Source organism: Rattus norvegicus, chromosome 20, assembly GCF_021556685.1.
Source record: "Rattus norvegicus strain SHRSP/BbbUtx chromosome 20, alternate assembly SHRSP_T2T, whole genome shotgun sequence".
Lineage (NCBI taxonomy): Eukaryota > Metazoa > Chordata > Mammalia > Rodentia > Muridae > Rattus > Rattus norvegicus.
Genome location: NC_141553.1, coordinates 4746785 through 4765723, shown reverse-complemented (window position 1 = coordinate 4765723; position 18939 = coordinate 4746785). Strand labels below are relative to the sequence as shown.

General features: G+C 55.7%; 3 protein-coding genes across 6 annotated transcripts; 2 read left to right on the top strand and 1 right to left on the bottom strand.

Moving 5' to 3' along the window:
* Positions 1–71: 71 nt before the first annotated feature.
* Positions 72–2218, top strand: Dxo (decapping exoribonuclease). 2 transcript variants are annotated; one of them, NM_212497.2, is given in 7 exon segments: positions 134–252; positions 430–791; positions 944–1179; positions 1269–1488; positions 1599–1734; positions 1843–1937; positions 2022–2218. In NM_212497.2, coding segments are annotated over 6 exon segments (1194 nt in total). In that variant the 5' UTR covers positions 134–252; positions 430–435; the 3' UTR covers positions 2173–2218.
* A 65-nt stretch (positions 2219–2283) lies between these two features.
* Skic2 (SKI2 subunit of superkiller complex) lies at positions 2284–12919 on the bottom strand. Of its 2 annotated transcripts, none has more exons than XM_087597026.1 (28): positions 12854–12919; positions 12668–12771; positions 11365–11474; positions 11147–11264; positions 10944–11058; positions 10790–10864; positions 10485–10538; positions 10224–10405; positions 9962–10090; positions 9598–9743; positions 9101–9247; positions 8924–9008; positions 8719–8825; positions 8220–8366; positions 8051–8147; positions 7660–7872; positions 7435–7545; positions 5693–5923; positions 4983–5120; positions 4707–4844; positions 4480–4584; positions 4086–4236; positions 3881–4007; positions 3514–3724; positions 3278–3388; positions 2986–3204; positions 2720–2860; positions 2284–2640 (listed from the first exon to the last, which is right to left on the bottom strand). In XM_087597026.1, exons 1-28 carry the CDS (start codon positions 12873–12875, stop codon positions 2440–2442), a joined length of 3735 nt encoding a protein of 1244 aa, XP_087453152.1. In that variant the 5' UTR covers positions 12876–12919; the 3' UTR covers positions 2284–2439. The 2 variants fall into 2 exon arrangements, with proteins under 2 accessions (XP_087453152.1, NP_998724.1); NM_213559.2 differs by having other exon boundaries at positions 10224–10396; positions 12854–12905.
* Positions 12920–13114: 195 nt separating this feature from the next.
* Positions 13115–18865, top strand: Nelfe (negative elongation factor complex member E). 2 transcript variants are annotated; one of them, NM_001165901.1, is made up of 11 exons: positions 13115–13183; positions 13632–13714; positions 15239–15308; positions 15406–15551; positions 16195–16269; positions 16380–16417; positions 16576–16907; positions 16995–17139; positions 17245–17299; positions 17498–17600; positions 18698–18865. In NM_001165901.1, exons 2-11 carry the CDS (start codon positions 13640–13642, stop codon positions 18766–18768), a joined length of 1110 nt encoding a protein of 369 aa, NP_001159373.1. In that variant the 5' UTR covers positions 13115–13183; positions 13632–13639; the 3' UTR covers positions 18769–18865. The 2 variants fall into 2 exon arrangements, with proteins under 2 accessions (NP_001159373.1, NP_997713.1); NM_212548.2 differs by lacking the exon at positions 13115–13183 and adding an exon at positions 13209–13309.
* Positions 18866–18939: the final 74 nt, after the last annotated feature.

The following is an 18939-nucleotide window of genomic DNA, read 5'->3' as shown; positions in this document are numbered from 1 at the left end:
GTTTGATGACGAAGACAGCCTCACTTCCGGCGCCCGGGCCGCTGCTGATTGGCTGCGGTCCGGAGCTCTCTGGGGCGCGCGGCGGCGCGAGTCGGCGCCTGGGATCCTGCTCAGGTGCGGACCGACCTCGCCCCCTCCGGCCCTGAGGGCGGATGGTTGCGTCATCTGGAGCAACAACTCTACGTTTGCATCCCTGTCCGGCTTCTGAGGTGCTGCCCTGATGCTATAGCCTCGGGGAGGTGGAGCTTTGAGGTAACCTGGTCTTTGCTCCAAACCCCAAACTCCTCGACCTCACCGCGTTTGGGTGTCTGTGGGTGGGAACGAGACACCCGGCTCCTGACTGGGAAGGGGGAGTTGCTACACTCACACCCCGGACCTGGAAGCTCGCTCGGTCCTGGTCGGCTCTAAAACGGAAACGCTTCCTCTCAGGACCCCATGGAGCCCAGAGGGACCAAGAGAAAAGCTGAGAAGACAGAGGTGGCAAAGACTTGGAACAAATTACCGCGGTCGCTACCCTCACTGCGCACACAGCCTTCTCTGTACTCCGGACCCTTCCCTTTCTACCGGCGCCCTTCCGAACTGGGCTGCTTCTCCCTGGACGCACAGCGCCAGTACCACGGAGATGCCCGAGCCCTCCGCTACTACAGCCCACCACCCATCAACGGCCCAGGCCCAGACTTTGACCTCAGAGATGGATACCCTGACCGATACCAGCCCCGGGATGAGGAGGTCCGAGAGAGGTTGGACCATTTGCTGCGCTGGGTCCTGGAACACCGAAACCAGCTGGAGGGGTGAGCAAAGCGCAGCGCAGCGCAGAAGCTGACCTGGTGACCCGTTTTTCTTTTCTGAAGTTGGGAGAGCCAAAGGGTCTTTAGTGGGGAGTTTTGAGTCAACAGAGCTAAAGCTCGAGTTCGACCGTAAACCCCGAATTCTTCCCTCCCAGGGGTCCAGGCTGGCTGGCAGGGGCCACAGTGACATGGCGAGGGCACCTGACAAAATTGCTGACCACACCGTATGAGAGGCAAGAGGGCTGGCAGCTGGCAGCCTCCCGGTTCCAAGGGACACTGTATCTAAGTGAGGTGGAGACCCCGGCTGCTCGGGCCCAGAGGCTTGCAAGGCCCCCCCTCCTCCGGGAGCTCATGTACATGGGCTACAAGTTTGAGCAGTACATGTGTGCAGGTGAGAGTTGTCGCTGCCGTGCGGCCCGTCTCCCCTTCCGCAGAGGTCGAGAGCCCCTTCCCCTGCTGCTGGCTTCTCTTCTTGTGCAGACAAACCTGGAGGCTCCCCAGACCCTTCTGGGGAAGTTAACACCAACGTGGCCTTCTGCTCTGTGCTACGCAGCCGCCTGGGGAACCACCCTCTCCTATTCTCCGGGGAGGTAGACTGCCTAAACCCCCAGGCCCCTTGCACCCAGCCTCCCTCCTGCTACGTGGAGCTCAAGACGTCCAAGGAGATGCACAGCCCTGGCCAGTGGAGGAGCTTCTACAGGTTCTGGCCAGGGAGGACAGGAGGAGCCTAGACTGGAGGAGTCTGGAGGATAGACGCTGCCTGAAGGGGAGGGTAGAGGGTCCTGCTGACCCTTTTGCATCTCCTGTTAGGCACAAGCTGCTGAAATGGTGGGCTCAGTCGTTCCTCCCGGGGGTCCCGTATGTTGTTGCCGGCTTCCGGAACCCAGAAGGTTTCGTCTGTTCCTTAAAGACCTTTCCTACCATGGAGATGTTTGAAAATGTCAGGGTAAGTAAGGCAAGGTTGTCAGAGCGGCCATGTTTCCCCACCCCGTGCCCCTTTACCACCTGCCTTCCCCTCCTGCCACCCCATCTCCTGCCCCTTTGCCCCCTGCAGAATGACCAAGAAGGCTGGAATCCCTCCGTGTGCATGAACTTCTGTGCTGCCTTCCTTAGCTTTGCCCAGAGCACAGTCGTCCAGGACGATCCCAGGTAAGGCCTTCATGTTTGTGCACCACCCCCCTCTGGGTCCCAGCTCAGCCTCTGGCTTCACCCCACACCTCCATCTTCCCCCAGGCTTGTCCACCTCTTCTCCTGGGAGCCTGGTGGCCCTGTCACTGTGTCTGTCCATCGGGATGCACCCTATGCCTTCCTGCCCTCCTGGTATGTGGAAGCTATGACCCAAGACCTCCCGTCACTCTCAAAGACTCCCTCCCCCAAGGACTGAGGACACAAATCTGGGTTCCGTGCAGACAATAAAGTCGTGTTTCTAAGTGGGTCTCTTGCTGCGTCTGAATGGCGTCACCTGGCTCCAAGTCACCATACTCCAAGCACTCTGTTTGCTCTGTAGTTTTTGTTTTTTATTTTTATAGTTTTAAGTTTTTCAAAACATAGTTTCTTCATGTAGCCCTGGCTGTCCCGGAGCTAAGCTCTGTAGAGCAGGCTGGCCTCCGTCTCAGGTCTGCCGGCTGTTATGCTTTTATCCACACATCCTTTACTGGGTATAGAGGCTGGCTGCGAAGACGATGTCCCTCCGGAGCAAGGTGGCTGCCGTCTCCATCTTGGCCCCTAACACAGGCTCTCCTACCAAACGGGCCGCCCCTCGAAGTGAGCGGCACATCTCAGCCAGGCGCTGGATACAGCGGACAACCAAGCCTTCGGGGGTCCCCGAGAGCCCTGCCAACTCGGAGAAGGGCTGTGGGGAGCACAGTGAAGACAAATGTGCCTGGGCCGGGTGACCTCCCAGCCAGCCCCCTGCCAACCCAGGCACTTACCATACCCCGAGCCCACTCATAAACAACTTCCACCAGCCCAAAATTCAGCTCCCCCACAAATTCCTCCACCGTCTGGTTCAGGCCGCAGGCCACCTGAACCTCACCAATCCGCTTGGCCACAGCTTTGACGCGTTCTACCCCCTGCAGAGGAGGAAAGGACGGTCAAGACCTCCAGTTTCAGGACCAGGAAGTCCCTGTTCTGAAGGAAGCCATGCACAGTGTGGGAGGCATTTACCAGGACTCAGGAGAGGGGTGGTGGCCCCTACCTGTTTGAGGGTGCTTGGCAGCTGATCCCCAGGGTCTCCGGGGCTCTGGCACACCAGACCAGAGAGCAGAGCTGCTATTTCCTCTGGTCGCAGAGCACTCAGTGCATTGTCAAACATGAGTTCAGTGAGGAGCAGCTCATGGCTGCTCATGGCACAGGCCACCCGGCCCGCCAGCTTCACTGTGCCAGCCTCATCCACATAGCCCAGGGTCCGAAGCACCTGCATGGAATGGGGAGGGTTGGGGGACCTGCTGTCTCTGAGCTTTCCTCACACCCCCAGCCTGCCCTTTTACCTCTACACGCTGGTGGTACTCGGGGAGCAGCAACAGCGACTGGTCAGACAGGAGGAAGCGCAGCCTCTCCATTTCCTTCTGAATCTGCATTCGCTCCTGTAGCTTCACATACTGAGAAAAGCCACAGCAGTCACCGTTGACCACCCTCACCCTCACCCTCACCCTCACCCTCACCCTCACCCTCAGCAGGAATGCACTGGGCTGAGGAAGGAGGAGCTGCCTCTCTTAGGAGCTACCTGGGCAGGAAACCGGGGGCTGTGTACACACTGAGCGCCTCGGATCAGCTCCTCCAGCTTCCGGGCCCGGAGCCCACCTTCTACCACTGCCACATCCTTCAGTTGCAGGTCGTTGATAGGGTCGAGGGTTGGGGGTCCTGCTGGATAGGCCTGGGCCAGACGCAGCAGCTCCTGAACAGCAGTGGTCACGGCCGCGAGGGGAGGGTCCTTCCTGAAGGGGACAGACTTTGTGAACTGAGCCAAGAGGCTTTCCCAGAGGAGCCTCCCTCAGGCTGAGGAAGTCCCTCCAACACCCCACTTCATGGTCCCTTTCTACGCTCTCATGGTACATTTCCCTTCCCTGGAGAAGTCCCCCTAAGTCTCTGACCTGAATTTCGGTTGCTGCCTCTTGCTGAAGTCCTCAGAAATCTTCTCCCCATTCACCCGGAGCACCTTGGTAGAGATGGCAGCCACATCCCCTGGCTGGAGCTTGGCCACAGTGTGCTCGCAGGGCCCTGGAAAGCCAATTAGGTCAGGCTCCACCATGGATCTTGTTCACCAAGAAGCCGGGCACTGCCTGGCTCTCACCTCACCTTCAGGCAGGAACAACTTGAAGCCTACAAGGTCATCTGGGTGGGGCACATCTGGAGTGGCTGGCCCCTTGTCCCTTGGGTTCTCAGACACAGCAGGTTTATCACACAAGACCAAGGTTGTAAATACTCGGCTAGTGGAGTTTGAGGAGACCTATAGGAGGCAGAAAGTCCAGGACAAGCTTTGGGACACACACACACACACACACACACACACACAAAGCCCTTGAGCTGTGAAGGGGTGACTATGCCAAACAACAAAAGCAGCTTCTTGGGGGACAGGAACAGGGACAAAGTGGAAACAAGCAAAATTGAGCACACCAGAGTCACCGCAAGCCTGAGCCGACGGAGAGACAGTGCCAGGCCTCCCACTCTGGTGCGGACCCCTCGTCCTCACCTGCAGGATCACACCCAGCGCATTGTGATGCTCTTCATTCTTCACAACCACCACCCTTCCCACTGACAGAGATTTCAGCCCGTTCACAGACTCCATGATGCGTCGCTGGAGAACAGGACAGGCACGGGGAGACGGGAGGATGTGACACCAGGACACTCGGACTAAGTTTAGGAGCACCAGTGTGACCCACTGTCCCTTCTCCCGCCTCTACATCCCCACTCACTCACCTGGATCATGTTCCGGGTCTCTGTCAGCTCCTCCGCCCAGCTGTAATACTCAGGCAGGTCAGCCAACTGACCAGTCACATCAGGCTCCTCCAAAGCCCCCAGCCTCTTGGTGAGGTCAGCCAGAGCCTGCTCATGGGCCTGAGTAGAAGTAGAGGTTGTGACAAGTCTGCCAGCCCAGCCTCTACATCCTCCCCGACCCACTGGCCTTTGCATGCCTACCCTGTCCCAGCCTGCCTCTGTCTCACCAGCTTGCTATGGGGCTCACCCTATCCTCACCTTGCTGTCCTTGCGGGAGGGGAACTCTGAGAAGCTCCTCTTCATCATGTCTTCCACTCTGAGGGCGTCCACCCGCAGCAGGTTGAGGATCATGGTATATGTGAGGCGGAACTGGGACTGAAGCTGTGATGGTTTCCCCTGGAAACAAGTCAGAAAGTCAGTGAGACCAAGTGAGAGACCTGTGCTCCCCAGCCTGTCCTCTATGCTCCCCAGCCTGTCCTCTGTGCTCCCCAGCCTGTCCTCTGTGCTCCCCAGCCTGTCCTTTGCGCTCACCCACCCCCAGACTGTGCTCCCCAGCCTGTTCTCTGGTCCCAGCTCTGCAGCCATGGAGCCTCAGCCAACACCCTGCTCACCTCTTCAGTGACTTAAGGGAATAAGATGAAAGACATGGGCTCTTAAGGTCCTCATCAGGCACTGTACCCACAGTGGCAATGGAAAAAAGGAGGTGGTCTCCTTCCCGGACTTGCTCACTTTTTTTTGTTTTTGTTTTTGTTTCTCAAGACAGTTTCTCTGGGTAGTCCTGGCTGTCCTGGAACCTCGCTCTGTAGACCAAGCTGTCCTCAAACTCACAGATCTTCCAAGTTCTGAGACTAAAGGCGTGTGCCACCACCGCGCAGTTGGACTTGCTCACTTCTAACCTGACTTCTCCCAGGTAAAATGGAGACATCAGAAGAGAGGAGAGACAGCTAGGCTGAAGGACTTCCACTCACCATCATCATGCGGTGTAGATCTGCCATCTCAGGCACTCGGCCCTTACAGAGAAGGATGACGGTGCCCGTGGGGTCCAGGCCCCTCCGGCCCGCCCGGCCTGCCATCTGCACGTACTCTCCAGGCAGCAGGTCCCGGAAGGTGGAGCCATCATGTTTGCGCATGGAGTCAAACACCACTGTCCTGGCTGGCATGTTTACCCCCATGGCAAAAGTCTCGGTGGCAAACAGGACCTGGGGCAGAGTTGGGAGAGACTGGATGAGCAAAGCACTTCTGTAGCCCAGCTCTGGCAGAGCTCACACGGCTGTAGCTGTGGGTTCTCTCTTCCACCCTCCCAAGAGAAGGACAGGGGAAAGGAAAGAGATCCCCCAGTAAAGTAAAGTCAGGGGTCGGAGAGGGGTGATGTTATCCTCAGACTGCTTCCTGCTGATCAGGGGCATTGAGTTCCTTGGGACCAGTTTGGTCTCCGCCGTCAGAATATCTAATTTCTTCATGTTGTTTCTTTGCGCACAACCACTTAACAAATGGCAACCAACAACCACCGCCTCTCTCAGGGCCGAGCATTTGTCCACCCTCTGAAAAGACCCCAGAATTCCAACCTCACACAACCACTTAAACTGTCTGCAGCTAGCAAAACCATGCCTCTGGTGGAACACGAGGCAAACCATAGTCAGCTGCTGCGGACAGTCCGAAGCAGCCCCACATCCCACACCTGGGATTAAAATAAAAATACATTTTTATAATTCTGTGTTGTTTTTTGTTTTTTTTTCTTTTTTTTTTTCTTTTTTTTTTTTTTTTTTTTTGGAGCTGGGGACTGAACCCAGGGCCTTGTGCTTGCTAGGCAAGCGCTCTACCACTGAGCTAAATCCCCAACCCCAATTCTGTGTTTTGTTTTTTTTTTTTTGTTTTTTTTTTTTTTTTTCTTTTTTTCGGAGCTGGGGACCGAACCCAGGGCCTTCCGCTTGCTAGGCAAGCGCTCTACCACTGAGCTAAATCCCCAACCCCTGTGTTTTTTAAAGAAACCAAAATTCTAAAATTTTCACTACACGCCACTCTGGAGCCCGGACTCAGATCACTGTCTGCAGGACTTTGTTTACCCTCCAGGAAGACGCACTTCCTCATTCCTGTTATCAATCACTGATTGCCAGAGAGGCAGGCGATGTGTCTCTCTGTAAGGGGCGCCCCCAACATGTGCCTAGCCACTGTCCCAGTGAACACCCTGCCCCTCGACCAGCCTTTCACCCCTGGTGGAGGCTCGAGGTCTAAGCCCCATCATCATAAACAGGACCGCAGAGAACAAGACGAATGCATGTGTCCCCTCACAAAGGTAGGATTCCTTTGTGTACTATACTAATCTGCATAAACAGTGCCAGGGCAGAACAGCAACAGTACTCAGATGCCAAACAGTGGTGAGCTGGCAACAGCCTACATCTGGCCACATGTGCAGTTAAATGCAGCCATCCTGAGCGCAGCTGTTTCCTGCCAGCATCTCTAACTATTCGTACTCTTCCTATGCTTGCCAGCTGTGGAGGTTTCTCCTCTCAGGTCCAGAGTTGTGTTGCATTATATACGTACATCCCTGTTAAAGGTTGAGGTGAGAAACCTAGAGTTCAAGCAGGGTTATGGAGCTGGGATTTGAACTCAGGTAGCCTGGATCCAGAACCCAGGTTGTTAAACACTGCACTGCACTGCCCTGCCTAAGTCCTGACCCTTCTACCAAGGGCCTCTTGCCCACCCCGCTCACCTTGACTAGGCCCCGGCTGAAAAGCATCTCCACAATCTCCTTAAGGATGGGCAGGATGCCGCTGTGGTGCACACCCAGGCCTCGGCGGAGGAGCTCCGACATGTGCAGGACCTGCGGGGGAGGAGGGAGGAGAGGGCAGTGATCAGAGAAGGTGTAGAAGGAAGTCTCAACAGGAAGGACGGGTCTCAGATCACCACGTCCCTACCTATACCTACACAGACATACCTGGGGGAGCTGTCGGTCAGAGCCTCGGAGCCGGGCAAGACAGCGCTGCAGGAAGAGGTGGATCTCACTCTTCTCTGAGCTTGTTGTGAGGTCTAGGGAGGTGAGACCTGAAGCCTGTTCATCACAGCGGCCTCGGGAGAAGGTGAACACTACCACAGGCAACTGAGCCCGGGTCCGGAGGGAAGCCAGCAAGGCCAGGTACACCCCACGGTCCTGAGGGAGGTGGGCAGGAGATAGGGCTTATGGGGAGCTGGTGAAGTCATGTTCTAGTCAGGTTTACCTGGAGTAGGACACAGGCCTCAAGCCCAGCCTTTCCCCTCCCCGCAGGACCAGGGCTGAGAGAAGGGGATGGGATGCAGCCTTTGGCAGACTGGGTGCTCCCAGCCCTCACCTGCGCAGGCCCACCCTGGTGTGTGGGCTGCTTGGCCCCGAAGGTCTGGGCGTGTTTGCTCATCCTCTCTTTCTTGGCCTCCACGGCAGCGTAGTACCTGAGCATAGGCAGGCTGGCGTGAGACCCCGCAGCCCGCACAGGCCCAGCCAGCACTCCCAGCCGTGCTTACCCCTTGGTGTGGAAGGCCCCTCGGGAGTCCAGCAGAAGGAAGAGTTCGCCCTGTGTCTTGGGGCTGTTTCCTGTGAAGAGATAGTGCTCCAAGGGGACGGGACGGGCCACCGTGCTGATCACATAGATCTGCCGCCGCTTCAGCCTCCTAGACAGACGACGGACGGGGGGAGAGGGCAGTTTCTTCTGAGGCCCAGAGTGAGGGGTCATGAGCTGCAACTCCATCCCCACTTCTGTTCCCACTGGTTCAAGGCCCGACCTCTGCCCTGCCCGTTCCTCACTCAGGACCATGAGCGTGTTTGTCCTTGCCCAGAAGAACGGCTCCCACCATCCCATCTCAGCAAACAAAAAATGTTCTGGGCCCGAAGGGGACTCAACAGCCATCCAGGTGGGGCTGTTTCTGGCTCCATACCCTGACCCCTCTCCTCACTGAGCTCCCCAACCCCAAGTGAGGAACATCACAGTCCTCATCCCTTGAGCACCCAGGATACAGGTCTCACCCGATCCAGTCAGCAAACTCCAGGGCGTTGGGGACGGTGGCACTCAGCAGGATGATGGAGACGTGCTCAGGGAGCATAATGAGCACCTCCTCCCACACGACCCCACGCTGCACACATGGGAGGCAGGTCAGTCGGGGGAAGAGCCTCACATGGGGGCAGACAGTAAGGCAAGGCCCACAGAAGACCATGTTCACCCAGCGCTCACCTCAGCATCATTGATATAGTGGACTTCATCAAAAATGACCCACTCCAGGTCTCGGATGACGTCTGAGCCACTGTACAGCATGGAGCTGGGGAGGGGAAGCTCAGACTGAGCCCCAGGCTTCTGCAGGGAGGCTCACTCCCCACCCAAAGCCCCCAGGGAGACAGAGCCCTCGCTCACCGAAGGATCTCCGTGGTCATGATGAGGCAGGAGGCCTCTGGGTGCAGCTGCACATCCCCCGTGAGCAGTCCCACATCCCCGAATGTGTTTCGGAAGTCCCGAAACTTCTGGTTGCTCAGGGCTTTGATAGGAGAAGTGTAGATGGTACTAGAGATGGGGTGTAAAGTCAGCAGTCTTTCCTCACAGACTCACAGGTGGGGTGCCCTGCCTTCCACGTGGAGCCCTCCCAAGGCTCATGTCCTGTAACACTAATGAACCTCAAATCCTCCTTCATGACACCATCCCTTCCTAAATTAGCCCAGGTCTCCTCTCCGCCCCTCTTCTCTGCTAGACTTTTCACTTCTCTTGGAACCCCATCTCAGCCTCTCCTGAACCTCACGGCCTCAGGGTAAGGCAAGGGTGGCAGGAAAGGCGAGGCGCAGGAAGGATGCAGGAGGAAGGCGGGCAGACTGATGGCGGGCAGACTGATGGCGGGCAGGCCGAGGAGGCGTATGTACCGGGTCATGTGTTTCTGGGCCAGGGCAATGGCATACTCGGCCACCACCGTCTTCCCAGCGGATGTGTGAGCTGCAACAAAGACAGAGTCGTGCTGCTCCAAGTGCAGGATGGCCTGCTTCTGAAACACATCTGGCTCGAACGCCCACTGTGGGAAAGAAACAGACAAGGCTGGAGGGAGACAGCCTCTCTGCCCCCTGGTAGGCATGCAGGGTAAAGAGGAAAAGGCCAGTGTAGGGCTGGGACCAAGGGGCGAGACAGGCCTGGCAGGTATGTGACCTCGGGCAGAGAGAGAGGGCAAGGCAGGGCTCAGCTGAGGGGCATGGCCAGGTCCACCCAGAGGTGGATGAAGCCTGGGCACAGTACCTGGAAGGCCGGCTGAGGGATGAGACGGTAAAAATCACCCACGGGGGAGGTGACGTCCACAGGCACAGCCCACTGTTCCTGAGGTGGAGGTTTGAGGGGCTCCAGGGTGGATACGACTGTGGAAGCTTCCTGGAGAGGTCGGGTAGGAGGGACAGAGGTAGAGCCAGAGAGCTCACCTGCCTCTCACGCCCCAGAGAGATCTCACTGTCACCTCCAACCCAACCTGGACACCAGAGCCCCTCCACCACTGGTAACTACCAACCTTCAACACTAGGTCCTCCAAGCTGCTTGCCCGGATCAGGGGAGTGCTGGAGGGAGAGGCTGAGGCCGCATCCCCTCTAGGACCTCCTGCTGCCTCTCCCTCACCCTCATCACCTCCACTCAGATCCAGAGGCTCCAGCAGACGGCTGAGGCTGAGCAAACCTGGCACAGGAGCTGGGTGATCTGAGGAACAGTAGTCACCCTGTCACAATTCACACATCTGCGGGAGCAGGGCACCCCTACAAACCCTTCCCCGCCTCACCTTTGGGGGCAAAATCCACCCCTTTCTTGAAGCCGGGTGGAACGGTGAGAAGATCTGAAGGATGAGAACAGAGAGGCGGCATTGGCCACTGCAGCAGCATGGGTCGCTCGCTGGCCAGCCACTTTGTAAACTATACACCATGTGACACAGACATTCACAGTACTCTGCCCGTGTGCATGGCGGCGTGGCCGTTTTTTTTTAAAGAGCTACTAGGGAGGACACCTTTTTCCTTGGGGGTAAGAAGGATCCTCTCCCCTATTTGGAAAAGTATAGGAAGCCCAGCAGCAGTCTGTGGGCCACTTCACCTTTCTCAAAGTCTATCTCCTCCTCGGCTTCCTCCCGAGTACTCAGATCAGTTATGCTGGGCTCGTCCATCCCACCTGGGGAAATAAGAGGCTTCTGTATCAGCAGGGGCCCATTCCCTAGACACAGAGGTTCCCCCTTGTACCGCCGACTTACCCGGCCAGAAAGGGTACTGTGTCGGATTGCCCCATAGCGACTGGGAGGCTGGCCCTGGAGGCCGGCGAAGGGACAAGGAGGTGGTGGCCGACAGGTTCGTGTTCTCCAGCAGGACCTGAGACAAGCGGTTGGACAACCAGTGAGACCAAGACCTGACCCTTTTTCCCAATTCCATTTCTTGTGGTCTCTGACCTCTCTCTCACCTCCTTATAGCCCAGTATATGGCCTGTGGTTGGGTGTCTCTGGGCCTGAAGGTCGGATGGGACTGGAGTCCCCAGAGCAGCCAGAAGCGACCAGGGATCTGTCTTCCTCTGCCATTTTCTGCAGAGAAGGAAAGGAATTTTGGAGTCGCCTTTCTCCCTATCCCCTGCTTCCTTCCATTCGTCGATCTCCCCGGTCTGGGCCACCGCAGGCTTCTCACCGAGCTGAGTGCTCCACACCGTGTAGAGGAAGCCAGGCCGGAGACGACAGAAACAACTGCTCTGCTTCCTGGCACAGATCTGGGGCACAGGGAGGGAGGCCATGGGGAAGCTGGGACAAGGGAGAGTTGAGAAGTGTTAGGTTAGGAAAGGATAAAGGGTAGACAAAAGAGGTGATGGAATTTGTATTTAGATCCAACGGTAGATGTCCCTAGCTGAAGCACCTGGCTTACCAACTAATGTAAATTGTGAATTTCAGACACACACAGGCCAGACACAGCGATATGCATTCTCATTTTGAGTGAGGCAGGATCTCATGAAACCCGGGAACTCATGAAACCCTCTCAAGAGAGGGGGTGATAAGCATGTGCTACCATACTCGACTGTCGTGCAGGCTGGGGATCAAACCCAGGGCTTTGTGTATGCTGAGTGAGGGCTATATGCTCAGCTGAGGACTCGTGCTTTAGAAACCTTATTATGTGTATGTGTTGCTATGCGTAGATATGTGTGTAATGTGTGGATATGGGTACACACACGCACACGGGGCAGTCAGAAGACAACATTGCGAAGTTGGGGAGTTGGTCCCGTTTCGTCAAGATTGCATGGGTAAGCGTTTTAATCTGCTAAGCCAGTGGGTCTCACCCTTCGTAATGCTGCTACCTTTTAATGCACCAGTTCCTCCTGTTGTGGTGACTCCAAACCATAAAATAATTTCGTTGCTACTTATTAACTGTAATTTTGCTACTTTTGTGAACCGTAATGTACCTGATGTACCGGATTATCTGATGTGACCCCTGGGAAAGGGTCATCCCACCCCCAAATGGGTTGAGAATCTCTGGGCTAAGTCACCCAGCCGGTCTTAAATTCTCTGCTTCTTCTCTTTCTGTTTTTGGAGATGAGGTCCCACTACGTAGCCCTGGCTGGCCTGGAACTTGGTATGTAGATCAAACTGGCCTCCAGTTCAAGAGATGTGCCTGCCTCTGCTCCCATGTGCTGGGATTAAAGGTGTTAGCCACATCCTTCAGATTCAGGAGCTTAAAAGCCGAGGTGTGTAGACAGAAGCGACCTCCAAGGAGGAAAGATACACGTGAAGGGGGCAGCCCTGAGAGCTGGTGTCTCCAGCACTCCCTGGAGCACGCCCTACAGGAGCTCCAGTAGGGTGTGATCTGTCCGGCATGAGCCAGAGGCGTGGGAGGGGGCAGAGAGGAGATGACAGTGTCCAAGTGTCAAGCTACATCCTCCTGTGAGCAGGGTGGAGTTTCTTCTAGGCCCGCAGGTCAAAGGTGAGAGTCAAAAGTCACTCACAGTACTCTCTGGAGGCCCTGGCACGTTTAGCAGCTCCCAACGGCCAGTGCACCCCACTTCCAGAGCTCGAAGGGGCAGGTTCAGGGGGTCTGGGGGAGGCAGCACTACGAAGGAAAGGTCACAGGTTAAAAGCCAAAAGTCACTCCTGTCAACTATTCCGTTCTGCTCTCCTCCCCTCCCCCTCACCGAGTCGCTCGGTCTCCATCATCCTGGAGCCGCGGCAGCTGCTGGGGAGCCCGGAAACTCAAGAGTAACCGCGGAGTCGGCCCCGCCCCGAGAAGGGCGGAAGTTGAAATGACTTCCGACACGCCCCCTCCTCCACCACTCCCCGCCGGGAGCGTGGGCGAGCGCGGCGCCGAAGCCGGACTCGGAGCCGGGCAAGGCCGGGCGGAAGTCGCTGCGCCTCGCCGCCTTGGTTACCGCGTGTCCCGCCCCCTTACGTCATCGCCGCGAGCCCGCGCGCAGCAGCCCGCGCGGCGGCGCCGGAGACCGCGGGCCCGGGCGCCGCCCCCTCAGGTGAGGGCTTCGTCTCACATCCTTCGCGCCTTCCCCGCGCGGCCCCTGGTTCTTCTTCCTCCTCCTCTGGTTGCCCAGATAGCGCTGCGCGGGCCCGGCCGCCTTCTCTGCCCACCGGACCCCGAGGTTGGCTGACCTAACCCCATTGGGCATGGGGGTCGGGAGCCATCGCCTTGGCGTCGCAGGGAGTGCTTTTCCTTCTCCGGGCTGAGGTACCCCGAGGCTCTAGTGTCTGGACCTTGGACATAGGCGGGAATGCCGGTTGATTACAATGAACAGGAGGCTGGACAAGCAGCCTCGGAGAAACAAGGGGTTAGGAAAAGGCCAGAGGCTGGAGGAGGCGGGCCTGGAGGTTGGGGTGCATTCATGATGGACGCAAGTTGGACGACGTGTGAATTTTGAATGGTGACAGTAGAGAATGATGTCTTGGGTTCTGCCCTTGAACCAGGAGCCAACATGTTGGTGATACCTCCGGGGCTGAGTGAAGAGGAAGAGGCACTACAGAAGAAATTCAACAAACTCAAGAAAAAGGTAAGGGAGTAGAGCATGGTGGCCCAGCTTCTCCAGACCCTGAGGACACCTGGGGTGAGTGTGAGGCATGGGGGTTCTGCCTCTTACCCAAAGCGGACCTCTCAGTGGAGTGCAGTCTTGGTTTGAACCCTCCCTCTTTTCTGGTCATCCCCTGTGGAATTATCCTTCCTGTGGCTTTAGAACCACCCAAGCGCTGGAGAGTGTTACATTTGGATTACCGGTTCCATCCAGAGCCTTGTGAACCACCATCGGATGCCGTTATGCCATCTTCCTGTGCTTTTAGATAGGACCAACCACACTTAATAGGCCTTAAAATTTCACCTCTGATACCCCACCCCACCCAACCCCTGCCTCAGGCAGGGTCTCACACTTAGCCCAGGCTGGATTGAAAATATGTGGCCTTGGGTAGCCTGGACTAGTTCTGCCTCCACACTGGCTTCTGTACTATTTACACAGCAAAACATCTGTCAAGTCTGTCAATGGTTTCTTCCTTCCTCTCTCTTCCACTGTGTCCCCCACCCCCACACCCCAGCGGGATCTCAGTATGTTACCAGGTTGGGTGTTTTTTTCCCACTCCTGAGCTCTTGTGATCTTCCTCCGTCAGCTTCTCTCAGGAAATGGAACTATAGGTGTCCTCAGCCTCACTGGTGAAACCTCCCAGTGATTTCTCATACCAACGCCTCCAAACAGGGTTTTGCTTTGCTGTTTTGGGGGCTCGCCTGATCGGTTGAAAGCACTTCGGAGGTTTCACATTGTGTATAGAACAGAGCCCTGAAGTATCAGCTCAAGAAGTATCTGTCTCAAAAGCGACAGAATCATTTTCTCTTAAAACATGCCTTCCAAGGCCTCCTCTGCATTTTCACCACCCTGATTTCGTTGTCTGAAGTATCTTTTCTGTCTGTTGGGCAGTCCTACCAGGTCTCAGTTTAGTAGTCACTTAACCATCTGAAAGTGTTGCTTGTACTCAGCCGTGAGTGATTAGTGCCTTTGATTATTCTTGGCTGTCAGTCTAGCCGTTACGTTCCCTGGATTCTGAGTTTCTTTCTTTTTTTTTTTTTTTTTTTTTTTTTTTTCCCCCTTTTTTTTCCGGAGCTGAGGACCGAACCCAGGGCCTTGCGCTTGCTAGGCAAGTGCTCTACCACTGAGCTAAATCCCCAACCCCATGGATTCTGAGTTTCTTATAGGTGGGAACTATGTGTTTTGATTCTGTGTGGCCTCATTAAATATGCAGAAGATGGGAGATGGGTGGATAAAACCCCCAAGGATGGCATTCAGGGCTTATTTGCAGCTTATGTGATATGGCTTAGTTGTTTTTGGTTTTCAGTTCCCAAAATGGGAGACTGGAAAGCCTTTGAACACCATGGTTTGGTTAGATTAAGTACTGTGGGCTTTGTGATTACGTGAAGGCAGGACGAACCACTCCAGGCCCAGGATGCCACAGGCACAGGCCCTGGGATCACGTACCTAAGAGACCAGTGCCTTGGATGACAGACCTCTCTTCTCACCGACCTCTCTCCTTTCCAGAAAAAGGCGTTGCTGGCTCTGAAGAAGCAAAGCAGCAGTGGTACAGCGAGCCAGGGCGGTGTCAAGCGCTGTAAGTGATAGAGACAGAGTCCAGGGGGCAGCAGCACAGGGCCTCCCTCCACAGCCAGCCTAATGCCTCTGTCCCCTCCCCCTCCCTCTCTCCTCAGCACTGTCAGAGCAGCCTGTGGTGGATACTGCCACAGCAACAGAACAGGCCAAACAGCTGGTGAAGTCAGGAGCTATCAGTGCCATCAAGGCTGAAACTAAGAACTCAGGCTTCAAACGTTCTCGGACCCTGGAAGGGAAGTTAAAGGTGAGCGCACAGGAAGATTGTCTGGGGCGTCCTGGCGTCAGCCGGAAGGGGGTCAGTGGGAGAAATCATGCATGTTCACATAGGAGCAAGCTGTGCTTGTCCTGAGGTTTAGGGTGTTTCTCTACTTCTAGTCCTTCTTGCTCCTCAAGACAGGGTCTGACTGTACTCATGAGCTCAACTGATGCTCTGGCCTAGGCCTTGAAAAAAAAGTAGTGTTTGCCACCACAGCCCACTGGAGCCCTAGGTTTCTGACTATTACAGAGAAACCTGGGTGATGCCTTCGTCTCTTTTCCATATTTGTGCTTCTTGGATTGAAGGGAGGTTTGAGTAGACCAAGCCTCTTCCTCAAAAATCAGCACATCAGTAGACATGGTGGCGCACGCCTTTAATACCAGCGCCTGGACCAGACAGTCCGAGAGCTCTAACTTCAAGGATAGCCTGGTCTACAGAGCAAGTTCAGGATAGCCAGGGCTACACAGAAAAGCTTTACCTCAAAAAACAAAAAACAAAAAAAAAACAAAAACAAAAAAACATATCAATCAAAAAGACCAGCACATCACCATAAGAAGTCTAACAGAGAAGCCGAGGAGAGGGGGAAGAGTTCTCCTGGTCCACAATAACATGGGTGTCTACCACTTTCCAGGACCCAGAGAAGGGGCCTGTCCCCACCTTCCAGCCGTTCCAGAGGAGCATGTCTGCTGACGAGGACCTACAGGAGGTAATGGTTTCTGTGGGGCTGGGATCGGGGGCAAGAGACCCACATATTGTGCACCCACTCCGGTGCCTGGGAGTTATTTTAATTGTTCTCTGTCCTTTCTTTTCCCCCAGCCATCCAGACGGCCCCAAAGGAAATCTCTGTATGAAAGGTTAGAGAGCATCGTTTGGTATGGGGCCAAAGGCCAGCGTGACTGGAAAGTTCAGGGCTAGAGTGGAAGGGGCCAGCTGCAGAGACATGGTTGACTACGAAAGGTCTGGAGGAAGGTGGAGTCCCCTTTGATCCTCACCGTAATCTTCCTCTCCCCAGCTTTGTGTCTTCTAGTGATCGGCTTCGGGAACTGGGACAAGATGGAGAAGAAGCAGAGGCCCCTGGGGCTGGTGAAGGCCCACCTCGAGGTTTTGACTGGAGCTATGAAGAACACAGCGGTGCCCGATCCTCAGCCTCCCCTCCCCGAAGCCGCAGCCGGGACAGAAGTCATGATCGGAGCCGAGATAGGGACCGGGACAAAGAACGAGACAGAGACCGGGATCGAGACAGAGAACGGGACAAAGACAAAGACAGAGACCGGGACCGGGACAGAGACAAAGAGCGGGACAGAGACAGGGACCGGGAGCGAGACCGAGAGGGCCCTTTCCGTAGTGAGTGGTCTTGGCCAGGGTTTAGGTGGGTCACGCTAAGTAGAAGGTGATGTGGACTCGGTAATGACTATGGTTCCTAACCCACAGGGTCAGACTCATTCCCCGAACGGAGGGCCCCTCGAAAGGGGAACACTCTGTATGTGTATGGAGAGGACATGACGCCCACCCTCCTCCGAGGGGCCTTCTCTCCCTTTGGAAATATCATCGACCTCTCCATGGACCCACCCAGAAAGTAAGGATTGAGCATCCTGGGAAGGAGCCGCTTGGTGTGCAGCATGGGGGTCACTGGGTCCGTGGAGCCCCATGGAGCCCCCTGACTCTGCCTTCTCTCACCCAGCTGTGCCTTCGTCACCTACGAGAAGATGGAGTCAGCAGATCAGGCTGTTGCTGAGGTTGGGACTTCTCAGACCGCTCCTCCCACCCTCCTGTCATCCTCCTGCTTCTTCCTAACAATGCCTGCTCCTAGAGGAAACTTTCCTCCTGACCAAGAAAACCTGCATCCTCACATGCCTGTTTGGTCTCCTCCCAGGGTGGCAGCAACTGGCTCCATGTAATACCCATCCTCTGTCCCCTCCCCTCTTGTCCCACAGCTCAATGGGACCCAGGTGGAATCTGTGCAGCTCAAAGTCAACATAGCCCGAAAACAGCCCATGCTGGACGCTGCTACTGGCAAATCTGTCTGGGGCTCCCTTGGTAAGGATGAGGCCCTCCCTCCCCCTCCTGCAGTACAGCTTTTCCTGTTCCCTCTACAGCTTTGAGTGGCCTAAAGTGCCAAAGGTCAGGGTCTTCACATAGGCAGAGGATGGAGAATTGCCAGGGTATCTGTCAGGTGAGGGAAGGAGAACAGCGTTAAAAGGTTCCCTTTTCAGTTCAGGACAGCCAGGGTTGCACAGAGAAATCTTGTTTTGAAAAGCCATTTAAGGGGCTGGGGATTTATCTCAGTGGTAGAGCGCTTGCCTAGCAACCGCAAGGCCCTGGGTTCGGTCCCCAGCTCCGAAAAGAAAAAAAAAAAAAAAAAAAAAAAAAACCAAAAACCAGGGTCCCCCAGTAGTGAGCGTCACAGACAGGAAAGTAGGAGCCAGTGTGTCCTCTGAGCTGGAGCACTGTCTGGACCTGGTACTGTGGGTCTGGACCTCAGGTGGAAGCCAGGCATGGAGGTGTAGATCAGTTCTGTTGCATCTGGACCCATCAGAGATGGGATTTTGGAGAAATAAAAGTGACCCGTGGTGGGTTTAGAGAACCAAAAACGCTAGGAAGCCGGGCTTGCTGTCTGCCGAGCATACCTCCAGCTTGCTAGGCCCAGTGGAGCCTGCGGCAAGGGAACCGTGAGAAGGGTCCAGGCCAAGAGCAGCCCCAGAAGCTTTGGGCTCTGAGAAGGATGTAAGACCAAAGAGGAGGCTGCCTCTCAGCCCCACAGGGAGTCCTGGGGCAGGAGAGGAGGACGAGGAAAGAAACACTGAGCACTCTGGTTCACAGAGGTCCCCATGGGTGGGATTTCTCAGTGTGGGGAGCCCATTCTGCCTGAAACAAGATTTTTCTGGAGAAGAAGTAAGCACAGTAGACACCAGGAGGAGCCAGCGTTGCCCAGCGGGCAAGGCCACAGGCGTTCTGATCTTTTCATTTGCACAGATCTCAGGGTTTAACTCTCTGGGTTTTCTAAGCCAGGGTGAGACTGTGGCCACCAGAGGGCAGAGTAAGCCCTGGTGGACCAGGGCCAGGGCTCTGGACCCCAGGTCTAATGGAAGCGGCCACTGCTTCAGACCTTAACTGTCACTTTCCTCCCTCCTTAGCTGTCCAGAACAGCCCCAAGGGTTGCCACCGGGACAAGAGGACCCAGATTGTGTACAGTGACGATCTATAGGAAACCTTGTGGATGGCTTCTAGGACATGAAGCTGGATTCCTTGTGCCTCATATGCCCCCAAGCTGGTCTCAGTAAAATCCTGGGGTAGAAGCTTTTCACCTCTGTCAGCCTCTAGTCTTTGAGCACTTGGGATTGGAGTTGAGCCTTCAAAAGCAGCTGTCAGTGTTGTT